Source organism: Saimiri boliviensis, chromosome 14 (genome assembly GCF_048565385.1).
Source record: "Saimiri boliviensis isolate mSaiBol1 chromosome 14, mSaiBol1.pri, whole genome shotgun sequence".
NCBI classification, from domain to species: Eukaryota; Metazoa; Chordata; class Mammalia; order Primates; family Cebidae; genus Saimiri; species Saimiri boliviensis.
Genome location: NC_133462.1, coordinates 9,625,729 through 9,650,866, shown reverse-complemented (window position 1 = coordinate 9,650,866; position 25,138 = coordinate 9,625,729). Strand labels below are relative to the sequence as shown.

At 52.4% G+C, this 25,138-nt stretch overlaps 2 protein-coding genes across 5 annotated transcripts in view; one reads left to right on the top strand and one right to left on the bottom strand.

The window, feature by feature from the left end:
* TMEM143 (transmembrane protein 143) overlaps positions 1–11,551 on the bottom strand; it is a 29,027-nt gene extending 17,476 nt beyond the window's left edge. For 2 of the 4 annotated variants that reach the window (XM_003940305.4, XM_010351024.3), the window contains exons 1-3: positions 11,227–11,551; positions 10,620–10,860; positions 7,218–7,322 (exon numbers count right to left, since the gene is read on the bottom strand). In XM_003940305.4, the coding sequence (XP_003940354.2) occupies positions 7,218–7,322; positions 10,620–10,860; positions 11,227–11,249 (369 nt within the window). In that variant the 5' untranslated portion in view covers positions 11,250–11,551. The other 2 variants (XM_010351023.3, XM_003940306.4) reach the window with 2 other exon arrangements.
* A 238-nt stretch (positions 11,552–11,789) lies between these two features.
* Positions 11,790–24,895, top strand: SYNGR4 (synaptogyrin 4). Its single transcript, XM_003940308.4, has 5 exons — positions 11,790–11,867; positions 12,804–13,002; positions 21,999–22,236; positions 24,135–24,274; positions 24,612–24,895. Exons 2-5 carry the CDS (start codon positions 12,910–12,912, stop codon positions 24,843–24,845), a joined length of 705 nt encoding a protein of 234 aa, XP_003940357.1. The 5' UTR covers positions 11,790–11,867; positions 12,804–12,909; the 3' UTR covers positions 24,846–24,895.
* Positions 24,896–25,138: the final 243 nt, after the last annotated feature.

The following is a 25,138-nucleotide window of genomic DNA, read 5'->3' as shown; positions in this document are numbered from 1 at the left end:
TCCACTCTCAAGCATTCCCTTGGGGCTGTCACATGCCATCTGTCTGCTGAGGACTCCCCGATTTCCATCTGCAGTCCAGACGACTCGCTTCAGCTCTAGATTCACATGGCTGGGCGTCTACTCAAGGCTCCCAAACGGATGCCCAGCAGGCCTGTCAACGCCTCCACAAGGCCATCCCCTCAGACCCACCATGCCCCAAACCTGCTCCTCTCACCATCGTCCCCATCTCAAAAGATGCAACTCCATCTTTCCAGGTGCTCAGGCTCAAATCCTGAGGGTCATCCTGGAGTCCTCTCTTTCCCACCCATCCAAGCACTGGCAAATCCTGATGGCACCACATTCAAAACAGATGCAAAATCGGACCGCTTCTCACCCCCTGGTCTCAGCCACCCTCCTCCCCGGCCCGTCCCCAGCCCCAGTGTGTTCCAAAAGCAGCCACCAGAGGGCGCCCGTTCGCGCTTAAAGCAATTCCAGTCTCTTGCTTTCAACACTCCACTTAGCCACCGGCTCACTCACAGTCCTCACCACAGCACAGGGGTCCCTGCAGGATCTGGCGAGGTCCCCCTCCCTCTGCCCTCACCTCCTGCTCTCTTCCCCTGCTTCACCGGGCTCTAGCCCCGCGGGCCTCCTGGCTGTTCTGATCCCCTGGGCTCTAGTCCTGCAGGCCTCGTGGCTCCTCCTCCACACACCATGCATACTGCTGCCTCAGTGCCTTTGCACATGCGGTTCCCTTAGATCACACGGCTCGCCTCCTTCAGGTCTCTGCTCAAATGTCCTCTGCTCAGTGAGGCCTTCCTGACCCCCTTACCTGAAACAGCAAAACACCCCCTCCCTTGCTTTCCTTTTCTCCTTATTAAGTTTCAAAAAAAAAAAAAAAAAAGTAGTCATCCCTTGCTTTATTTTTTTATAGACAGGGTCTAGCTGTGTTCCCCAGCTGGAGTGTGGTACTGCCATCATGACTCACTGCAGGTTTGACCTTCCAGGCTCAAGCAAGCCTCCCACCTCAGCCTCCTGAGTAGCTGGGACCAGAGGTGCCTGCCACTAGGCACAGCTAATTAATTAATTAATTATTATTATTATTATTTTTTTTTTTTTTATGGAGGCCAGGCATGGTGGCTCACACCTGTAATCCCAGCACTTTGGGAAGCCGAGGCAGGTGGATCACAGGGTTAGGAGTTCGAGACAAGCCTAGCCTGGCCAATGTGGTGAAACCCCAGCTCTACTAAAAATACAAAAATTAGCTGGGCATGGTTCTGTGTGCCTGTAGTCCCAGCTACTCTCGAAGCTGAGGCAGGAGAATCGCTTGAACCCGGGAGGCAGAGATTGCAGTGGGCCGAGATCGTGCCACTGCACTCCAGCCTGGCAGCAAAGCAAGACTCCATCTCAAAAAAAAATAAATAAATAAAAATGTAGGTCCCTTCGGAAACTTGGAATCTGATCTCATCGGGAAATACGGTCTTTGCAGGTAGAATTAAGGTCAAGATATAGATGAGATCATACCATATTAGGGTGGGACCTAAATCCAGTGAGAGTGTTCTTCTAAGAGACAGAAAAGGACACGCACAGACACCGAGCAGGCGGCCACAGGAAGACGGAGACAGGGGCTGGAGTGACTCATCTACAAGCCAAGGAGCACCGAGGGTGGCTGGCAGCTGCGGGAAGCCAGGAGAGACGCACGGGATCAAGATGCTTCCCGGCTCAGAGCCTCCACGGGGAAACACCTTTCAATACATTTCACTTCTTTTTTTTTAGACAGTCTTGCCCTGTCACTCAGACTGGAGTTCAGTGGCATGATCTCAGCCCACTGCAGCCCCTGCCTCCTGAGTTCAAGTGTTTCTCTTGCCTCAGCCTTCCAAGGAGCTGGGATCACAGGCATGTGCCACCACACCCAGCTAATTTTTTTTATTTTTAGTAGAGACAGGGTGTCACCATGTTGGCCAGGCTGCTCTCGGACTCCTGACCTCAGGTAATCCACCCACCTCAGCCTCCTAAAGTGGTGGGATTACAGGCATAAGCCACCGCATCCAGATTTTTTCTTTTTCTTTTTTTTATGTCACAGATAGCTGTTTTTACATTGTGGTTTTTCTTTTCTTTTCTTTTCTTTTCTTTTTTTTTTTTAAGACAGAGTCTTGCTCTGTCGCCCAGGCTGGAGTATAGAGGTATGATTTCGGCTCACTGCAGCCTCTGCCTCCCGGGTTCAAGCAATTTTCCTGCCTCAGCCTCCCAAGTAGCTGGGACTATAGGCACCCACCACTACATCCAGCTAATTTTTGTATTTCTCATAGAGATGGCGTTTTACCATACTGGCCAGGCTGGTCTCGAACTCCTGACCTTAAGTGATCCACCCACCTCAGCCTCTCAAAGTGCTGGGAGAACTGGGGTGAGTCACTGCCCGGCCAGATTTCCTCTTTACATCATTGCTGAACAGAGGCTCTGAGGCACAACTGTCACGCTCTCCACGTGCCCCAGAGCCTCCAGCCATTCCGGAGACACAGTAGGTGCTCAATAAATATTTACTGAGCAAACTCAATGAATGAATGAATCAGGGAAAAAGGATCACAGAGAAGTCACCGCCAAGGTCACCCGCACCACAAGTGAACAACGAAGCCGTTGTTTGAAACAGGGCTATGCTGCTTCTTTCCCTGCCCAGGCCAAATTTTCAAAGGACTCAGGTCATCACCAAATGGTCACCCAGGAGGCCTCACCCGCCTCTACCACTTCTACCCTGCCCCTGCCTCTGTTTAAAATCTTCTGCCTGGAAGATATATGCTTATTCACCTATATTCTTTCTACATTTCTATGCTATTTAAACACTTCTATAATAAAATGGGCTGTTTTTAACTTTTTTTTTTAGAGTCTCGCTCTGTCGCCCAGGATGGAGTGCAGTGGCGTGATCCTGGCTCACTGCAACCGCCACCTCCCGGATTCAAGTGATTATCATGGTTCAAGTCATTCTTCTGTCTCTGCTTTCTGAGTAGCTGGGACTACAGGTACCCACCACCACAACCAGTTAATTTTTGTATATTTAGTAGAGAAGGAGTTTCACCACGTTCGCCAGGCTGATCTCAAACTCCTGGGCTCAAGTGATCTGCCTGCCTCAGCCTCCCAAAGTGCTCGGATTACAGGCAGGAGCCACTGGGCCTGCCCTTAACTTTTAAAAAAGTAGAAAAAGAAAAACCAACCGTGGCTCCAGAGCCCACAGGTATCCTGTGGAAGAGCTTGGAGGCAGGCAGATAGGGCTCCATCTCAACTCCACCAATTACAAACTGTGTGATCCTGGGCACAGCACAGGCCCTCTGAGACCTTCGGTTTCTCCCTGTGTGAATGGGCTGTTGGCGGCTGCCTCTCCGCGCTGCAGGAAGGAGTCAATAAGCCAGGCACAGCAAGCGCTCAGCAACTGAGGGGCTGTGATGGCTGCTGTTGCTGTGGTTGTTATTATTCAAAGCAAAGAGGGGAGCTGCTGAAGGCAGTGGTGGGAAGCAGCCAGGGGTGAACGCAGCAGGCCTGGGTTGGCCAAACCCCGCACATTCCAAAGCAAGGACCGGTCCTTGACCAGCTTCTGGGATGGAACCTCTAAGTCCTGGGAAGGTCCTGACTGATAAGACTGTCTTCGTTTACCTGGGGCCTGGGGCCTGGGGCCACACTGGATGCTCTATGCTGATGTTGTGATCTGTGGTCAGGCCTGGAGACGCTTGGTATCGGTTTGACCTCTGGAGGGGCTGGAGTCTAAGGTCAGCCACCATGCCTAAGTGACTGGCCCCCAATAAAAACCTGGAACACACAGGCTTACAGGCGGGTCCCTGGTTGGCACTACTTCTTGTGCGTTGTCACACATCTTGCTGGGAGAATTATGTGCCATCCTTGACTTCACAGGGAGAGGACAGCTGGACGCTCATGCCCGGTCTGTCCTGTCCTGGATTCTGCCCCATGTGCCTTTTTCGGTTTGTTTTTGTTTTGTTTTGTTTTGTTTTTTGAGACGAAGTCTGGTTCTGTTGGCCAGGCTGGAATGCAGCGGCGCCATCTCGGCTCACTGCAACCTCTCCCTCCCAGGTTCCAGTGCTTCTCTTGCCTCAGCCTCCTGAGTAGCTGGGATTACAGGGGTAAGCCACCGCACCCCACAGTAGTATCCTCTATTAATAGATCCTCCCAGAGCAGTTTCTCAGCCCAGACCTCTCCCTTCACCTCCAGATCCACATATTCAAGTGCATCTTTCTACACAGTTTTCTAAAAGGCAGCTCAATGGATACAGAAAATATGGTCTATATACACTATGGAATACTAATCAGCCATAAAAAGGAACAAAATAATGTCTCTTACAGTAACTGGATGGAGCTGGAAGGCCATTATGCTCAGTCAAGTAACTCAGGAATGGAAAACCAAATAGTCTATGTTCCTGCTTGTAAGTGGGAGCTAAGATACGAGGATGCAAAGACATACGGAGTGATATAATGGAGTTTGGAGACTCAGGGAGGGAGGTTGGGACAAGGGTGAGGGACTACACACTGGGTACAGGGTACACTGCTCTAGTGATGGGCACACCAAAATCTCAGAATTCACCGCTGTAGAATTCATCCATGTAACCAAAAAGCACATGTACCCCAAAAACTATTGAAATAAAAAATTTTTTTCGAGACGTCGTCTAACTCTGTTGTCCAGGCTGGAGTGGTGGTGCAATCTCGGCTGACCTCCACCTCCCAGGTTCAAGGGATTCTCCTGCCTCAGCCTCCTGAGTACCTGGGATTACAGGTTCGCACCACCATGCCTGGCTAATTTTTGTATTTTTAGTAGAGACAGGGTTTTACCATGTTGGTTAGGCTGCTCTCAAACTCCTGACCTCGTGATCCGCCCACCTCAGCCTCCCAAAGTGAAATTAATTTTTTTTTAATTAAAAAAGAATAGGCCAGGCACAGTGGCTCACAACTGTGATCTCAGCACTTTGGGAGGCCAAGGTGGGTGGATCACCTGAGGTCAGGAGTTCAAGACCAGCCTGGGCAACTTGCTGAAACCCCATCTCTACTAAAAGTACACCAATTTGCCAGGCGTAATGACGCATGACCGTAATCCCAGATACTCGGAGGGCTGAGGCACAAGAATCACCCGGGAGACGGAGGTTGCAGTGAGCTGAGATCACACCACTGCACTCCACTAGCCTGTGCAGCACAGTGAGTCTTCGTCTCAAAAGAAAAAAAAAAAAAAATTAAAGCAGAACAAATAAATTAATAGGCCAGGCAAGGTGGCTCACACCTGTAATTCCAGCACTTTGGGAGGCCGAGGCGGGCAGATCATGAGGTCAGGAGTTCAAGACTAGCCTGGCCCACATGGTGAAACCTGTCTCTACTAAAAATATAAAAATTAGCCGGGCACGGTGGCATGCACCTGTAGTCCCAGCTACTCAGGAGGCAGAGGCAGGAGGATCACTTGAACCCGAGAGGCGGAGGTTGCGGTGAGCCCAGATCGCACCACAGCACTCCAGCCTGGGCAACAGAGTGAGACTCTGTCTAAAAAAAAATAAGAATATAAATAAATAAATAAATAATTAAAAGGTAGCTCCAATTCCTAAGCCCGGAACTGTGCCCTCAGTCCTCCCTGCAGCTCTCTCTCAGCATCCCACCATGGTCTTCCACACCTCAGTACATGGCAGCTCCATCCTCTGGGAGGCTCAGGCGGGACCACTGGAGACACACGCTGACCCCTCTCTTTTCCTCCCCACACACCCCCGCAGCCAGCACATCAGCAAAACACTGATGCCTTCCAACAGCACCAGCATCTGAGCATTTTCCACCACTTCCACCGCTATTACCCTTGTCGGAGCTTCCATTATCTCTCACCTAGACAAATATAATAGACTCTTTAATAGATGTCCTTGCCTCTGACAGTCTGTTCCCTATACCGCAGCCAGAGAAATCCTGTTAGCACCTAAATCCACCGCTCACATCTCTCCTCGGCTCAGAACCCCCCCCACCCCCACCATGGCTCCTGGCTCACTCAGGGTCAAAGCAAGGTCCTGGGCCGGGCGCAGTGGCTCAGGCCTGCCATCCCAGCACTTTGGGAGGCTGAGGCGGGTGGATCACTTGAAGTCAGGAATTCAAGACCAGCCTGGCCAACATGGTGAAACTGCCTCTCTAAAAAAAAAAAAAATCATGAAAATTAGCACGGCGAAGTGGTGGACACCTGTAGTCCCAGCTACTCGGGAGGCTGAAGGAGGAGACTCACTCGAGCCTGGGAGTCGGAAGCTGCAGGAGCCGAGATCGCACCACTGCACTGCAGCCTTGGCGACAGAACAAAACTCCATCTCAAAACAAAACAAAACAAAACAAGCTCAGAATTGATGACTTTTTTGGAGCTGTAAAAAAAAAAAAGCAAGGTTCTCACAGTGGCCCACAAGGCCCAGTACGATCTGTCTCCATCTCCTCTGCCTTCATATCCCACCCTCCCTGCTCCTTCACTCTCCTGCAGCCACAGTGGCCTCCTCACTGTTCAATACTCCAGGCCCCCGCTCACCTCAGGGCCTTTGCACGTGCTCTTCCGTCTGCCGGGAACATCCTCCCTCTCCAGGCGTCCATCAGACTGGTCCCCTTCTTCACTAAGCCTTTAGTCCACTTGTGCCCTCCTCTGGAGCTGTTCCCCACCCACCCTGTCTGAAACAGGCCCCATCTCATCCCTCTTTATCTTACTACTCCGCTTCATTGTTCATGGCATTTTTGACCACCAGGCATCTTATGTATGTATATATATTTTTTGAGACAGAGTTTTGATCTTGTTGCCCAGAATGGAATGCAATAGTGTGATCTCAGCTCACTGCAACTTCCACCTCCCAGGTTCAAGCAACTCTCCAGCCTCAGCCTCCTGAGTAGCTGGGATTATAGGCATGTGCCACCATACCTGGCTAATTTTGTATTTTTAGTAGAGACGGGATTTCTCCATGTTGGTCAGGCTGGTGTCAAACTCCTGACCTCAGGTGATCCAACCGCCTCAGCCTCCCAAAGTGCTGGAATTACAGGCATGAGCCACCGCCCCTGGCCATATTTTATATTTATTTAATTCCTTGTCTCCCCAGTTGGAATGTTGGCTCCATGAGAGTGTCACTTCATCTGTCCTGTTCACTGCTGAATCCCCAGCACTTAGAATAAGGGTCAGACTCCAAGAAGGTATCAGGGAAATTTGCTGAATGGGCGGGTAAGTGAACAACCACAGGGCTGGAGGGGCCCCGTCCTCACCTGCAGCCGGGCCAGGATTTGGTGATAGTGGAACAGGGTGCAGAAGTCCACGTGGGCTGAGAACGCCTCCAAAGCCGCCTTCTCTGCTGGACTCGAGTGGAATTCCTGTTACCTCAGGAAGCAAAACTTCTCTGTAGGCCTCTTCCCCTTCCCCGAGGGGATGAATTCTTTCCCCAGGCAGCCAATCTATACAATCAGGGCTCTGGACTTTTAAGTTTTGTTCTGGGGCAGGGCACCGTGGCTCATGCCTGTAATCCCAGCACTTTGGGAGGCCAAGGCGGGTGGATCACTTGAGGTCTGGAGTTCGAGACCAGCCTGGTCAACATGGTGCAATCCCTTCTCCACTAAAAATACAAAAATAAGCCTGGTGTAGTGGCGTGCACCTGTAATCCCAGCTACTCAGGAGGTAGAGGCTGGAGAATCGCTTGAACCAGGGAGACAGAGGTTGCAGTGAGCCAAGATCACACCACTGCACTCCAGAGTAGGCAACATCGAGATTCTATCTCAAAAAAAAAGTTGTGTTTTGGTTGGGAGGGGGCTGATCAATTTTATTCAAACTAAGGCAGCCCAATATACTGAAAAACTACATTGGGTTTAAAAAGCTGGAGGTTCAAGTTTTTTCCTTTGACACTTCCTAGCCAAAATTCACACAATGCCAGGAACTGTCTGACAGTAATATGATCTTCTAGAAGAAGATGGAATTATTATTATATTGAGACAGGGTCTCATTCTGTCACCCAGGCTGGAGTTCAGTGGCATGATCTCAGCTCACTGCATCTTCAACCTCCTGGGATCAAGCGATCCTCCCACCTCAGCCTCCTGAGTAGCTGGTACTTACTACAGGTGCCCACCACCATGCCTGGCTAATTTTTTTTACAATTTTTGGTAAAGGTGGGGATCTCACTATATTGCCGAGGCTGGTATGGAAATCCTCCAGCCTCAGCTTCCCAAAGTGCTGGGAGGCTGAGCCACCACACCCCACAGGTTGATGGAATTATAACCCCTATTTTTCAGAGGGAGAAACTGAGGCTCTGGAAAGTCACTTGCTAAGGGCTGCAGTGTCTATGGAAGGTGACTGCAATCTAGGCCTGCCTCCAGAACACACATTGAACCACTTCCTTTTGTTTTTTTTGAGATGCAGTCTCACTCTGCTGCTGAGGCTAGAGTGTAATGGCACGATCTCAGCTCTCTGCAACCTCTACCTCCTGAGTTCCAGCAATTTTCCTGCTTTGGCCTCCCGAGTAGCTGGGATTACAGGCATCCACCACCATACCTGGTTAATTTTTGTGCTTTTTTTTTTTTTTTTTGAGATGGAATCTTGCTCTGTCACCCAGGCTGGAGTGCAGTAGCATGATCTCGGCTCACTGCAACCTCTGCCTCCCAGGTTTAAGAGATTCTCCTGCCTCAGCCTTCTTCTGAGTAGCTGAGACTACAGGTATATGCCACCATGCCTGGCTAATTTTTTTGTAGTTTTAGTAGAGTCGGGGTTTCATCATGTTGGCCAGGCTGGTCTCGAACTCCTGACCTCAGGTGATCCACCTGCCTCAGCCTCTCAAAGTGCTAGGATTACAAGCGTGAGCCACTGTATCCCACCTTGAACCACTTCTTTATGTTTCCTATCTCAATGTCCTGGGTAATTGTCTTCACTTCTCTGAGCCTCAGTTTCCTCACCGGCAACAGAGGATTACACCCTCTGTCTCAGAGGGCTACAGTGAGAATTTGGTGAGATTACAGGTGTCCTATAAACACGTGTTTACATATGTGTGCATATATTTGTGTATTTATGTGTATTTTTGTGTGCATATATTTGTGTGTGCATGTGTTTGTGTACGTATGTGTGCATATTTGTGTGTATATATTTGTGCATGTGCATTTGTATGTGTATATTTGTGTATTTGTGTACACATCTTGGTGTATTTGTGTAAACATGTATTTGTGTGTGTATTTGCTTGCAAATCCTTGTGTGTGTATATTTATGTGTGTATCAAGTCTAGAATTGAGTACACACAGTAGGTGTTCAATAAATACATGTTAAATGAATGAATGATGGTTGGCTATGGTGGCTTGCACCTGTAATCCCAGCACTTTGGGAAGCCAAGGTGGGCACTTAAGGCCAGGAGTTTAAGACCATCCTGGACAACATGGTGAAACTCTGTCTCTACTAAAAATACAAAAATTAGCCAGGCATGGTGGTGGGCACCTGTAGTCCCAGCCACTCAGGGGGCTGAGACAGGAGAACCACTTGAGTCCAGGAGGCAGAGGTTACAGTGAGCTGAGTTTGCGCCACTGCACTCCAGTCTGGGCAAGACTGATACACTGTCTCAAAAAAATAAATAAATAAGGCTTGGCATGGTGGCTCACACTTCTAATCCTAGCACTTTGGGAGGCCAAGGTGAGCAGATCATGAGGTTAAGAGGTCGAGACCATCCTGGCCAACATGGTGAAACCCCATCTCTACTAAAAATACAAAAAGTAGCTGGGCATGGTGGTGTGCACCTGTAGTCCCAGCTACTCAGGAGACTGAGGCAGGAGAATCGCTTGAACCTGAGAGGTGGAGGTTGCAGTGAGCCGAGATCACGCCACTACACTCCAGCCTGGCGACACAGTGAGACGTCTCAAATAAATAAATAAATAAAATAAATGAATGGATGACAATCCTCAATAATGACAGGTATGATGACGATGGTGGTGGTAAGAGCTCAGGTTCTGGAGTGAGTGAGACCAGGACTAGGATGAGGTGAATGTGGCACCCTAGGTTGCAGACTTTAATGGGGTACTCATTCTCAGGGTCAAGCAAATGCCTCACTTGCCTAGTCTGACTCTAGAGCTGGCCTAGTCCTGGGCCAGCTCTAGAGTCAGACCACTTTGGTTCAAATCTAAGCCACTATGCTTGTGGCCTTGGGTAAATTACTTTCCTTCCATCTGCTTCCATTATCTCATCTGAAAATGGGGATGATGGTGGTACCTCTGTTACTGATGATTCAACAATACATGAAAAATGCCTGGCACAGTGCTGTAGAGACAGAGCTCAAATCGTGTGATAAACATTATGATTATAGGGTTGTGACTTTATAGGTGCAATTATTATCAGGCAGCAGAAATAGTAATCATGAGGATGATTACTATACCCATCTTATGGAGGGAAAAACCATGCCCCAGAGGGTGCCTGTTTAAGTCCTCAGAACAAGCCAGGGTCGGAATGGATGCTGCATCTGCATCTGGGAGGCCTGGCTCCACCATTCCAGCTCATCAACTCCCGCCCACTAGGGACCACGAAGGGACCCGGGAACTTCAACTCCCAGGAGGCCCTAGGGCAGCTCTCTGCAGCAATTAAGGTCCTGCCGCCGCGAGGCCTGCTGGGAGTCGTAGTCCCCAGGCTCTTGGACCCGGGTCGGGCGGTACCTGTATTAGGAGGCGGAGCAGCTGCTCCTTGGAGAAGGGAATGAAGCGCTCGCGGTACTGCTGGGCCCAGTCGCGGGGCTCCGTGGGGTTCCACATCTTGCGATACTCCCCCATCTTGGCCGCCAGCGATGAAATGGTCCGGGGGGGCCCGAGGACCGCAGGCAACAGTGGCAATACTCGGACCCTGGACCCCCAGACCCCCCGGGTCACATGCAGCATGGCTAGACCCTTTCCCCGGAGCCTAAACAGAGGGAAATGGGCAGGGGTCAAAGGCCATTTAGAGGAAAAGCGTCCTTTCCACCTCCACGTCCCACCCTCCAGAAGCCGTCCCTACCCCAGGCAGGGCGCAGAGCTCATCCGCTCGCCTCGAAGCCCCTCTTGCCCGTCCCCTTCCCACACTGCTCAGTTGGCCTGGGTCCCAGACAGGGGTCAGAGGTCATAGGTTCTGGGGCGTTTTGCAGGCCCAGAGACCTTGTAGTGGCACAACGTTTCTTGGGGGTCTAGACAGCAAGGTAGATCGTAAGAGAACAGGAAATGCTCCGGAAGGTTACCTAGGGGATGCAGGGCCACCCTCCCTGGCCATGCAATCCCCTGCTCTCTCCCTCACCTCAGCCAAAGCTTGACTGTCATTGAGCCTCCTGCGCATGTGCAGAAGGGTGTCCTGGGCTCCCGAGGTTCGGCTTCAGCCAGCAGTAAAACGCATGCGCAGAGCCTGGGTCAATGCGCGCTATCCATTCTCCCGCCGACTCGCCATCTCAACTACGCATGCACCAGCTGCCTCTCTTTCTCTACCACAGGCCTCGTTTGGCCGCGACGCATGCGCCGCAGGAGTGTCTCCTTGTCCGCTTGCTTCAAAGGGAAGGGGCGGAGTGGGCGCTAGGCTCCCCGGAGGAGTGGGGCGGGACAGGGCTCCCGCGCGCCGTCAGCCAACGGCGCGCAGCCCAACGTCCGCCGAGGCCACGCCCCCGCTCGTGTCAGCTCCTGAGTAGGCGGAAAGAGGGAGGGGGCGGGACTTGGGAGCAGCCAATGAGCTGTAGAGGAGCGAAAAGGCGGGAAAAAGCGGAACCAAAAGAAGGCTGAGGTGGCGCCAGGGACCAGGAGGGGTGGGCGGGCGGAAGGAAGGCTGGGCCCCCAGATGACGCAGATTGGCCCTCCAGAGAAGGGGCGGCCCTTTGTCAGGCAGCGTCACCCCGAAACCCCAGCATTCCTATTCCAGGTCCTTAAAGGGGAGACTGCGATACTAAGAAGGTAGCCCAGTGCCGAGGCCTGGCCTCATTGTAAGGTTCCCCGCCATTCCGAGGTCCCGACTCCCAGCTTGAGGACGTGCACTTTCATGAAAATGGAGCTGAATTCGAAAGGGAGGCCCCTGTTCTGGGAAACAGCCCCAAATGACAGGGAAAGGCTGAAATATGCCCTGATACCTGGGTTCCCCCCTAAACCTAAAAGGGATTCTTGGGGTTCAGACCTCCCAGGGGCTCTGACCTCAATGGCGGCACCCCCTAGTCCCCAGAAAATCCCACCTGTGTCCTTTCACAGAGGGACCCCATCCTTCTTCGATCCCTTCTGCTCCTGGGTCACAGGATGTAGTCCCCAAATATGCCAGCCCTCCCCTGCACTCCACCTCTGGGACCCCTGGCAGCCCTCTCACCCCACAATCCCCTCAGCCCGCATTCCTGATTTCTGGAATGTAAAGCAGTTCCTTCACTTAGTCCTCCACTCCTGGAACCCCCAGAATCCCCCTCACCCCTGGCCCTCACCTCTCTGGAATCATCCACAGACTCAACCCACACCTCAACTCGGTACCGTCAGCAACTCTCTCACCCTGCACCACCACCTCTCCAACCCCCAGCAACCCTCCCACCCCACACAACCCATTCCTGGAACCCCCGTACCCCTATCCTATGCCCCCCACTCCTGGGGCTCCCGGAAGCCCCCTCAAGACACAACCCCATTCCCTGCAACCCACCTGCACCCCCATCCTATGTCCCCCACTTCTGGGGCTCCTGGCAGCCCCTTCACCCCACACTCTGACTCCTAAGAGGCCCAGCAGCCCCCTCACCTCACACAACTCCATTCTGGGGACTCCTCTCTACATCCCTACCCTATGTCCCCCGATCCTGGGACCCCCGACAGCCCCTCCACCTGCACCCCTGACTGGCATCCTCCATGTGTGTCATCCCGCAGCAGCTGAGCCCAGGGCCGGCCTGGAGCCCCAGACAGCAGCGTCCAGCAGACAGTGCCCAGCACCCCGGCTCCCACCTCCCAGTGCCCCCAAAGGAGAGCAGCTGCCATGCACATCCCAGAAAGCCTCCAGGACCTGGCCAACAGCAAAGCCGTGCAGTTTCTGAAGAGGCCCAAGACCATCACTCGGATCTTCGAGGGGGTGAGGCCCTCCCCTGGCCCGCCTGTGCCCCTGGGTGACAGGAGCCAGGAGCTATCAACTCTCAGACAGTGCCGGAGGAGGGGGGCAAGGAAGGGGTCAGATGAGGAAACAAAGCAGCAGGGACCAAATGCTGACACCACCTTTACCGGAGCACCCCACTATGGGCCCAGTGCTATAGAGGCACTTATGGACTCTCATAGTAAGGAACAGGCCTCAGAGTAGGTGCCGCGAGTCCCATCTCTGAGATAAGAAAACTTCGGCTCAGAAAAGTTAAGTAATTTTTTTTTTTTTTTTCAAAACAGTCATAATTAGCCAGGCATAGTGGTGCACACCTGTAATCCCAGCTACCGAGGAGGCTGAGGCAGGAGAATCCCTTGAACCTGGGTGGCAGAGGTTGCAGTGAGCGGAGATTGTACCCCTGTACTCCAGGCTGGGCAACAGAGCCAGACTCCATCTCACAAAGAAAAAAAAAAGAAAAAGGAATAAACAGTTTCACTATGTCACCCAGGGTGCAGTGGCTTGATCTCGTCTCAGTGCAACATCCACCTCCTGTATTCAAGTGATTCTTCTGCCTCAGCCTCGAGAGTAGCTGAGATTAAAGGATTAAAAAGATAGGGTTTCGCCATGTTGCCCAGGCTGGTCTCGAACTCCTGACCTCAAGTGATCTGCCCACCTTGGCCTCCCAAAATTCTGGGATTATAGGTGTCAGCCACTGCACCCAGCCTAAGTAAATTTTTTAAATCTGGGCTGTCCAGTGGGGTAGCCACAACTACATGTGGATACCTCCCTTTGCACTAATTAAAAATAAGAATCCAAAAAAGAAACAAAATAAAATAAAAAGAGTCCAGGCCGCATGCGGTGGCTCAGGCCTGTAATCCCAGCACTTTGAGAGGCTGAAGTGGGTGGATCACCTGAGGTCAGGAGTTTAAGACCAGCCTGACCAGCATGGAGAAACCCCGTCTCTACTAGAAACACGAAACTAGCCAAGCGTGGTGGCGTGAGCCTTAGTCCCAGCTACTTGGGAGACTGAGGCAGGAGATTCACTTGAACCTAGTAGGCAGAGGTTGTCATGAGCCAAGATACTGTGCCATTGCACTCCAGCCTGGGCAACAACAGCGAAACTCTGTCTCTAAGAAAAAAAAAAAGAGCCCATTCTTCAGTCACAGTGGCTACATTTTACATGCTCAACAGCCACATGTAGCTGGGGACTCTCAAATTGGACAGTATAGGCAAGATGTGGTAGTTCACACCTGTAATCCCAGCACTTTGGGAGGCCGAGGTTGGCAGGTCACAAGGTCAGGAGTTCGAGACCAGCGTAACCAACATGGTGAAACACCATCTCTACCTAAAAATATAAAAATTAGCCAGGCGTGATGGCAGGTGCCTGTAATCCCAGCTACTCAGGAGGCTGAGGCAGGAGAATCGCTTGAACCTGGGAGGCAGACGTCGCAGTGAGCCGAGAATGAACTGCTGCACACCAGCCTGGGCAACAGAGCGAGACTCCCATCTCAAAAAAAAGTTAGCCAGGCATGGTGGCCCAAGCCAGTAGTCCCAGCCCCTACTTAGGGGGCTGAGGCTCGAGGATGGCTTGAACCCAGGTGTCGGAGGTTGCACTCCAGCCTTGGTGATAGAGTGAGACTCCATTAAAAAAAAAAAATTAGTACAGATATGGAACATTTTCATTTCTATGAGATAGCATTGGCTAAGGTCATACAGTAAAAGGCAGGGAGGGGCAGGATTCAAACTCAGATCTGTGAGATGCCAGAGCCCATTCATTTTCCACCTCCCGGTTGAGGGAGGAGGAGGAGAGGAACAGGGGCTGGGGCCTCTAGGAAGAGAATGCGGAATGCAGACCTGAAGTAGCAGATGTGGGGTGGTCACTGTGTGCTGGGCACCATGCCAGTGTTCATTTCATCATCACCACATTCCCAAAGAATCTGGACACCTGGAGTCAAATCCTCATTCAGCCTAGACTTTGCTGTGTGATCTTGAGCCAATCACTGCTCGTCTCTGGACTTCAGTACATGAAGGGTTGAGGCTGTGGCTCTGAGCTTTCACCTGTGCTGCTTCCATTGCTCTCCTTTAACAGAATTGGAAACTGAGGCCCAGGGAGATGATGAGACTTGATCAAGGTCTTGGGAGTAGGTGGGGTTCCCTGGCTGAAACCCAGGGTTTCCACTCCCAGATTCCTAATCCAGAGTATCTCCTCTCGGCCCCTTCTAGAGCCTCAGGTTGGAGAATAAACAAACAGGCCTGGAATCCTGGCTCAGCCACGTGCTGTCCATACAAAGTGGCATACTGCCCAGTTTATACCTCGGCCAGGCCTGGTGTAATTACCAGTAGCAACACCTTTTGTTGTCTCTTTTTTTTTTTTTTTTTTTTCCTCTTTAAAGATGGGGTTTCACCATTATGGACAGGCTGGTCTTGAACTCCTGACCGCAGGTGATCCACCCACCCCGGCCTCCCAAAGTGCTAGGATTACAGGCGTTAGCCACCGCGCCCGGCCACACACCTTTCATTCTCAAAAATGCCCCTTTTGTTTGATGGCCTGCACGGTCACCCTATGTCTGTGTGACCTTGAGCAAGTTACTTGATTTCTCTGAATGTCTCCATGCTCTCATCTGTGAAAAGAAGATCCTAATACCCTACTCCTAGAAAGGACGGTTGTGAAAATGAAACAAATTAGTGCCTGTAAACTGATTAGCATGGGCGGGTCAAGTAATCTTTCCTTAGTGACTTTTTTTTTTTTTTTTTTTTTTGGAGACTGAGTTTCGCTCTGTCATCCAGGTTGGAGTGCAGTGGTGCCATCTCGGCTCACTGCAACTTCTGCCTCCTGGGTTCAAGCAATTCTCCTGCCTCAGCCTTCTGAGTAGCTGGGATTACAGGCACCTGCCACCACACTTGGCTAATTTTTGTATTTTTAGTAGAGACGGGGTTTCACCATGTTTGTCAGGCTGGTCTCAAACTCCTGACTTTGTGATCAGCCTGCCTCAGCCTCCCAAAGTACTGGGATTACAGGTGTGAGCCACTGCACCTAGCCTATTTTTTATTCTATTTATTTATTTATTTATTTATTTATTTATTGAGACAGAGTTTTGCTCTGTCACCCAGGTTGGAGTGCAGTGGTGTAATCTCAGCTCACTACAACCTCCACCTCTCAGGTTCAAGCAAGTCTCATGCTTCCCAAGTAGCTGGGATTACCAGCGTGCACCACCACACCCGACTAATTTTTATGTTTTTAGTAGACATGGGGTTTCGCCATGTTGGCCAATCTGGTCTTGAACTCCTGACCTCAAATGATCCACCCACCTTGGCCTTCCAAAGCCCTAGAATTACAGGTGTGAGCCACCCCTCCCGGCCTTAAATAGGACTCTATTATCAAAACAAATCATTACCTGTGAGTGAGAAGAGGGCCTAGGATGATCGGGTCTTGTGTCTGTTGTCCTCCCCCGGGGAAAGAGGGGAATCTTGCAAACCACATCCCAGCACTGGATCCTTCGCCAGTGTTAGCTCCTCTACTCCTCATCACAACCCTGTGACACAGGCATTCCGATCCCTGTTTAACCCAATCAGGAAACTGAGGCTCACAGAGGTTGAGTGACTTGGCCAAGGACATCACCCAGCTGGCGAGCAAGTCCAACTCTGATCCACCTACCCATCTGGAAAGCCTCAGAAGGCAGGGCGGGTGGCAAGGGAGAAGGAAGCTCAGCTGGTGTGGACTGGTGCAGGGAAAGGGAAGGAAGAGCCGCCAACCATGCCAGACGTTCTGGTCACGGACTTTGCCCGCCGCCTCCATCCGCCTGCCCGCCCTCTCCTCCTTCCCCCCTGGCCTGGCTTCTCAGTAGGGAGTCTCTGGGCAGCTGGTGCTCTTGTCCTCGCTGCCGCCTGCCAGCTGGTGCCTTAACTGATGAATCTTTGCTCCCTCCCTGGGGACAGGCCAGGGAGGGCATGGAAGGAGTTTGGACTGACGCTTCAGCGGGAGAGGGTCCCTCCAACCCATATGAACCCCTGCTCCTCAAATCTCCAGTGGCCTGGGCTCATGCCACAGCCCAGTGTTTTGGAGATCAGTGGACAGCCAGCCCCCCTGCCTAGATGTCAGGAGGGCTGGATTCCAATCCCCCTTCCACTGATTACTGACCTTGAGAGGACGCCTCCCCTCTCTGAGCAAATCACAAGAATGACCATTTTCCTGAGGACCTACTAGAGCCTCTGCATTCCTCCTTTTCATCACATAGAAACAGGCTGGGAAACTGAGGCTCCAAGAGATGAGTGATTTGCTTAAGGCCATACAGGCCATACAGCTGGCATAGTCAGACACGTCTGGCTCTTTCCACGCCACCATAATGGCTTCGATTTATCACCTGTGAAACAGAAACGAATTAATAACGTCCCCCACGTGGGCCCGGTGTGAGGTTCCAGGGAGGTAAAATGAATATGGGCTCAAAAATAATCGATGTGCTTCCCGGTCCTCAACCTGGCTCTGCCTCAGACCAGCAGGGCAAGACACTCCCCCTCTATAGACTCAATTCTTCCAAAATACGGAGAATCATCTTACAGCCTGCCTCCCAGGGTCGCTGTGCAGATCCAGTGAGATGATGGATGTGAATACCCTTGGTTATTGCCGAAGGGCAAGGCACAAACAGGGAGTCAGGGTGTTGCTGTTGTTCACAGAAGGCAATTAAGGCAAAGGAGAAGGGAGGGTGCACGGAAGCTGAGGAGTTTAGGGGTCAGTTCTTTGCCTCCTCCATCTGAAGGGCAGGGCAAGAGCCAAGACGAAGCCAAAGTCATTCACTCTTTGAACACACATTTGCTGAAGTCCAGTCTAGTGCAGAATGCTGGGGACAGAGAGAAGGGGCCAGGCGGCTGGATGTGGCGGCTCATGCCTGTAACCCCAGCACTTTGGGAGGCCAAAGTGAGCAGATCACCTGAGGTCAGGAGTTCAAGACCAGCCTTACCAACATGGAAAAACCCCATCTCTACTAAAAATACAAAAAATTAGCCGGGCATGGTGGCACATGGCTGTAATCCCAGCTACTCCGGAGGCTGAGGCGGGAGAACTGCTTGAACCCAGGAAGCGGAGGTTGCGGTGAGCCGAGATCATGCCATTGAACTGCAACTTGGGCAACAAGAGCAAAACTCCATCTCCAAAAAAAAAAAAAAAAAAAAAAAGGTCGGGGGGTCAGGCAACGTGGCTCACGTCTGTAATCCTAACGCTTTGGGAGGCTGAAGCAGGAGGATTGCTTGAGGCCAGGTGTTTGAGACCCACCAGTGCAAATAGCAGTACCATCTCTACAAAAAAGTAAACATTAGTGAGGCCTAGTGTTTCACACTTGTAGTTCCAGCTACTCAGGAGGCTGAGGTAGGAAGATTGCTTGAGCGAGGAGATCGAGGCTGCAGTGAGCCATGATCATGCCACTGCACTCTGGCCTGCCTGCGAGACAGAGTGACACACTGTCTCAAAAAAAAAGAAAAAAGAGAGGAGTCCTGTGTAGAGCCTGTCCAGAAAGAGTTCCAAGTCTAACGAAAGGGAGATTTTCTTTTCCTTCTTTTTTGAGACAAGGTATCAGTCTGTGGCCCAGGCTGGAGTGCAGTGGCGAAATCACTGCAGTCCCAACCTCATAGGCTCAAGCGATCCTCCCACCTCAAACTCCTAAAGCACTGGGATTATAGGCATGAGTCCCCACACCAGGCCAAAGGGAAGATTTTCAACACTCTGATTCCCTTGGCCTACCCACTCCCAACCCCAGCCCGTATCATCAACACAGCCAGTTCCAATCAATCACCAAGTCCTATTTTACATGCAAAATATTACTGAATTTCCCAGGGCTCTGGCCTCAGCATTTCTCACCTGGGCCTCCCCGCCTCCACTCAGGTGTGTTGGCCTCTTGTCTTGCCTACCTCCAATCCATCAGTCACATGACCCCAGAGGGCGCCTCTAGTCCCAAGGTCTGACCCTGGCCATCGCCCGCACAGAATCCTCCCATTCATAACATTGAATGCTTTCCATGGCGCCCTATGTCCGGCTCCTGGTCCTGGTGTTCCAGGCCTCCTAAAGTCTGGCTACCACCCACTTTTCCAGCCTCATCTCACACCAAAACCCTCCAGTGAGTTTCTCTCTTATCTCTGAAGTTGCCAGCGCTGCGACATGTGGCTTTTCCGTGTGCCGTACGCCCAGCCGGGAATGCCCCTCCTCCTCTTGTCTGCCCGAGAAACTCCTTGTTCTTTAAGGTCCAGTACAGAACTCACCTTAAATCCAGCCCTCAATCTGGCTTCCACCTTGACTCTCTCCCCAACCCCAGGCCCCAGCCTCCCCACTGCCCTCCCAGATTCCAGGCTCACCCACTCCAACCCATCTTCACACGGAGGGTCTTTCTACACCTGCACCCAGAGCTGCCCCTGCCCTTCCTCTGCTTACAGCCCTCTGTGGCTCCCTATTGTCCTCCAGATGGAGTTCTCATTCCTCAGCCTTTCTCATTCTTCATTACTCCTCGTAAGCACTGCCTCATCCAGAAAGCCCTCCTAGATCAACGCCCCCCTCACCTCCCATCTATATAACAGCTTGTGTTTGTCTGGCACGGACCTGCCCTGCTGCATTGTGACCATCTGGGACAAATCATTAGGGCTTCAAATTCACTGAATTTCGTTGATAGGAGCCCCTGCCCTCAAGACACCTGGTCCAGTGTGAGGTAGGAGAGCAAGGGGTCAAGAGCAGACTTAGGAGCTAGGCTGCTTCGGTTCAAATCCAGGCTCTGACACACACTGACCAGCTGACTTTTTTTTTTTTTTTAAGACAGAGTCTCACTCTGTCACCCAGCCTGGAGTGCAGTGGCAGGATCAGGGCTTACTGCAGCCTCGACTTACGGGTCTCAAGTAATCTTCCTACCTCAGCCCCACAAGTACCTGGGACTACAGGTGCATGCCACCACACTGAGCTAATTTTTCTTTTTTTGTAGATACTAGCTCTCACTCTGTTGTCCAGGCTGGTCTCCTTAGCTCAAGCGATTCTTCCCACATTGGCCTCCCAAGTGTTGGGATTACAGATGTGAGTCACTGTGCCCAGATTTCTGTTTGTTTGTTTTGAGACAGAGTCTTGCTCTGTCACCTCGGCTGGAGTGCAGTGGCACAATCGTGACTCACTGCAGCTCAGCCTCCTGGGCTCAAGTGATCCTCCTGCCTCAGCCTCCCAAGTAGCTGGAACTACCGGTACACACCACCACATCCAGCTATTTTTTTTTTTTTTTTTTTTTTTTTTTGAGACAAAGTCCCACCTTGTGACACAGGCTGGAGTGCAATGGCACAATCTCGGCTCACTGCAACCTCTGCCTCCCAGGTACAAGCGATTCTCCCACCTCAGCCTCCTGAGTAGGTGGGACTACAGGCGCATGCCGCCACACCCAGCTAGTTTTTTGTATCTTTAGTAGAGACAGGGTTTCACTGTGTTGGCCAGGCTGGTCTTGAACTCCTGACCTTGTGATCCACCCGCCTCAGCCTCCCAAAGTGTGAGATTACAGGTGTGAACCACTGCACCTGGCCTTAGCTATTTTTGTTTTTAACATTTTTGTAGAGACTGAGTGTCACTCTGATACCCAGGCTGGTCTCAAACTCCTGGCTTGACACGATCCTCCCACCTCAGCCTCCCCAAGTGCCTGAATCACAGGCATGAGTCACCTCGCCCAGCCATTGGTCAGCTAACTGGGTTCAGCCAACTCCTTATCCTCTCTGCGCCTCAGTTCCTTTATCTGAAACACAGGGCTGTGAGAAGGACCCGTGTCCTAGGGTGGCCATAAGGATAACCAGGATGAGTGTGTGTAGAGTGTTTCTGTGGTTTATTTAGCAAATACACATAGAAAGGCATGGACGCAGACGGTGCACCATGCACAGACCAGAGGGTCAGGGTTGCCAGATCAGTGTCGTATTCGTCTTAAAACAAAATCCCGAAGCCAAAAAACAAGGCAAAATGTCCACATGTGTTAGTTTGGGCAGCCGACCCCAGGTGTTTCTTTTGTTTCTCTTGGAGCTTTTCTGTATGCTTGGACCATTTTGCAACTTGAACGTAAGAAAGGAATCGGGTGCAGCCAGGTGCTGTGGCTCACGCCTGTAATCCCAGTACTTTCAGAGGCCGAATCAGGTGGATCACGAGGTCAGCAGTTCAAGACCAGCCTGGCCAACATGGTGAAATCCCATCTCTATTAGCTGGGCGTGGCAGCGTGTGCCCGTAAACCCAGCTACTCGGGTGGCTGAGGGAGGAGAATTGCTTGAACCAGGATCCGGGAGGCAGAGGTTGCAGTGAGCCGAGGTTGTGCCACTACACTCTAGCCTGGGCTACAAAGCGAGACTCCGTCTCAAAAAAAAAAAAGGAAAGGGAATTAGCGAGGCCAGGAGGAAGGAGACAGAAGTCACAGAGGGAAGGGCTGCAGGTGCCTCCTCTCATTTAGTCCTCGGAACTACCCCAGAGGGAAGAGCTGAGAGGCAGAGGCAATAATCACGACTGCAAACACTGATTCAGCTCTTCCCATGTCCCGGGCACCACGCCAAGCATTTTATGTGGGTACCTGTGTTTGGTGGCAGAAGGGTGGAGTACAGGGGTGAGTGAGGGGAGCGGAGACTCTGCAGGGCCTCCAAGGCCAGGCTTCAGGGTGGGACTCAGTCCTGCAGCTCTGGGGAGCCATGAGGGGCTATGGGCAGGGAGGGGCAGGGTGTGGAAAGACTCCCCTGGGACGGTGGGGGATGTGGGCTGAGGTGGAGGAGACCGGAGGCAGGGAGGCTCGGAGGAGGCTGGGGCAAGGGCCAAGGGGAGCGGACGAGGCCTGAGCCAGAATGGAGCAGAGGGGACGAGGGGCAGGAAGCTAAGGGCTCTGACACCGTGACAATGACAAGGAGGGAGGGGCCCAGATGGCCCAGTGACTGGGTGTGCGGAAAGACCACAGCGCCAGGGAGGAAGGAGGAGCAGCTTTGGGGAGAGGCTAAGCTCCTCTCTGGCCCTGGGGAATCCACAGGTCTTCTCCCTGGTCATCTTCTCCTCCCTGCTGACTGACGGCTACCAGAACAAGGTGGAGTCTCCGCAGCTCCACTGCATTCTCAACAGCAACAACGTGGCCTGCAGCTTCGCCGTAGGAGCTGGCTTCCTGGCCTTCCTCACCTGCCTGGCCTTCCTCGTCCTGGACACCCAGGAGACGCACGTCGCCGGCACCCGCTTCAGGACAGCTTTCCAGCTCCTGGACTTCGTCCTGGCTGGTAAGCCCCCAGGATCCCCCGACCCAGAGCTGCCCTTCCTCCTGCTCATAGCACTCCAGGCTCCCCAGGGCCTCCCGGGCACAAGCCTTCACCACCCAGCTGGCCTTTACCTTGACTGTCCTCCCAGCAGGAGGCATCTGACCACACATGGCCCAGAGCTTCCCACTGCCCCGGCACCTGCTGTCTCTCCCTGGAGGATTATTACTCCTCCCTCAGACCCGGGTAAGGGTCACCTCTTCTGACCCCCAGAAAAATTCTAGCAGCCTCCCTTCTGCCCCGTGCTTCCTTTGCATTCACATCCCTCATTCACAGAATATTTCTTGAAAGGCCACCACCCAGTGGCACGAAGCGGGGTTCAGAGCGTGGAGCCAGACAGACCTGGGTTGGAAATCGCCCCAGCGCCTCCCCGCCCTGTGGGCTTGTGCAGCTTTCTTCCCCTCTCTGAGCATCAGTAGAAGCTGGGATGAAATCCCTTACCTAGCAGGGGCTTTCTGAGGATGAAATGAGATAAAGGAGGCCTATAGTAATGCCGACAGCTAGTGGGTGCCTCCCACGGGGCAGGCACAGACAGAAGGGCTCCGAGTGCCTCTTCTCCTTTAGTCCTCAGAACCACCCCAGGAGGTAAGCCCTGTTCATATTCCCATTTTATGGAGGAGGAAACTGAGGCTTGATGAGGTGATATAATGGGTACTCAGCTGCTGATAGCAGGTCACACACTTCAATGCAAAGTCTTGCCTCGTAACCACTACCAGACACTCCCAGTGGAGCCTGGCACATGGCAAGTACAAAATGTGTGTCCTTTTTCTTTGGGGCCTGACCTCCTTCCTCTCAGTCAGCTTGATCTCAACTCCTCGCCCCCGCCGCTTCTCCTCCCCACCCGGCCAGTCCCAGTGACTTAGGGCCAAGAGGGCCCTCGAAGGTCATTGAATCTACGCTATACAAGAGAACTCCCTGTGAGGGTGGAAATGTTCTGTACCTGGGCTTTCTTTTTTTGTGTGTGAAGCAGAGTTGCACTCTGTTGCCCAGGCGGGAGGGCAGTGGCACGATCTTGGCTCACTGCAACTTCTGCCTCCAGAGTTCAAACGATTCTCCTGCCTCAGCCTCCTGAGTAGGTGGGACCACAGGTGCCTGCCATCATGCTCGGCTAATTCTTGTATTTTTAGTAGAGACAGGGTTTTGCCATGTTGGCCAGGCTGGTCTTGAACACCTGGCCTCAAGTGATCTGCCCACCTCAGCCTCCCAAAATGTTGGGATTACAGGCGTGAGCCACTGCACCCAACCTAAAATTCTGTGTTGATGAATAGAAATTTAAACAGCTGCATGTGGCCAGTGGCTCCTGTATTAGACAGCACAGCTCTACTTCAGCGGCTCACTCTAGGGAGGGCTTCGAGGGATTGGAGAATAACTTGTGGGAGATACGTCAACTTAGAAGCTAATAAAATTTATTTTATTTTATTTATTTTATTTATTTACTTATTTATTTTTGAGACAGAGTTTCGCTCTTGTTGCCCAGGCTGGAGTGCAATGGTGTGATCTTGGCTGTCTGCAACCTCTGGCTCCCAGGTTCAAGCGATTCTCCTGCCTCAGCCTCCCAAGTAGCTGGGATTACAGGCATGCGCCACCACGCCCAGCTAATTTTGTATTTTTAGTAGAGACAGGGTTTCTCCACATTGGTCAGGCTGGTCTCAAACTCCCGACCTCAGGTGATCCGCCCACCTCGGCCTCCCAAAGTGCTGGGATTACAGGGGTAAGCCACTATGCCCGGCCAAAAAAATTTTTTTTCAATGACTTGTCGGAGGTCATGCAGCAAGACTACCAGCCCTATCCTTCTCATGCCTCAGCAGCCCTGCCTGAGCAAGCTTTCCCCCTGCCCCTCTTCTCTCCCTGTGATGCCACAGTTCTCTGGGTAATTGTCTGGTTCGTGGGTTTCTGCTTCCTGACCAACCAGTGGCAGCATTCGCCACCCAAAGAGTTCCTCCTGGGGAGCAGCAGTGCTCAGGCGGCCATCGCCTTCACCTTCTTCTCCATTCTCGCCTGGGTGAGGACAAGCCCCTCTACCACCCCTCCCTAGGAGGGGCATCCTCTGCAGGGCAGGGTTGAAAGGGATAGAACATTCCTGCTCTCACTCAGCTCCCCTGGAGTCAGGGGTAGGGGGGTTCCCCCAAGACTCCACTGGTCCCTTCCAAGTGCCCCTTCTTCTGAGCAGCCACAACCCAGCATCAGGGCCCGTGCCTCGGCCCCGGGCCCCTGGGCAGTGAGCAGTTCAAACACCGGGACCCTTGTCTTCCTCCCAGGCTGGTCCCCAGCCCAGTCCCTCTCCTGAGCTGCCCAGACCAGCTCAAGTCGGCCTTCAGCACGCCCTTTTCTGCCCACAGATATTCCAGGCCTACTTGGCTTTCCAGGACCTCCGAAACGATGCTGCAGTCCCATACAAGCGCTCCTTGGATGAGGGCGGCGTGGTGCTAACCACCCTCTCCCCGCCCTCTGCCACCAGCCCTGTGAACGCGCCCACCGCTGGCCCCAACAGCCTGAATTATGCCAGCTCTGCCCTGTCCCCCGGTCTGACCACTCCAAAGGGCCCCCGCCTCGCTATGATGCCTGACAATTAAATATCCTTATCCACATCAGTAAAGAGAGAATCCTCCCTCCAGAAGGGTTTCTGAAAACAGCCTTCAGTCCTTCTCATGTCTGTTCCGCTCTGGTCCCTTGAGTGACAAGGGTGGGAAAGAGTCCCACTAGTTCACCTCTGGGGTCTCTGCACTGGGTCACATTTCCATACCACCTCCTGGCACCATCACTGAGGCACCACCTTCATAGTGATGGATTGGAGGTGGTGACAGGAGGCAAGCACTTTTTTGAGGCCTGTTTCACACTGTCCTGTCAAGCCATTACTCCTGGAGCC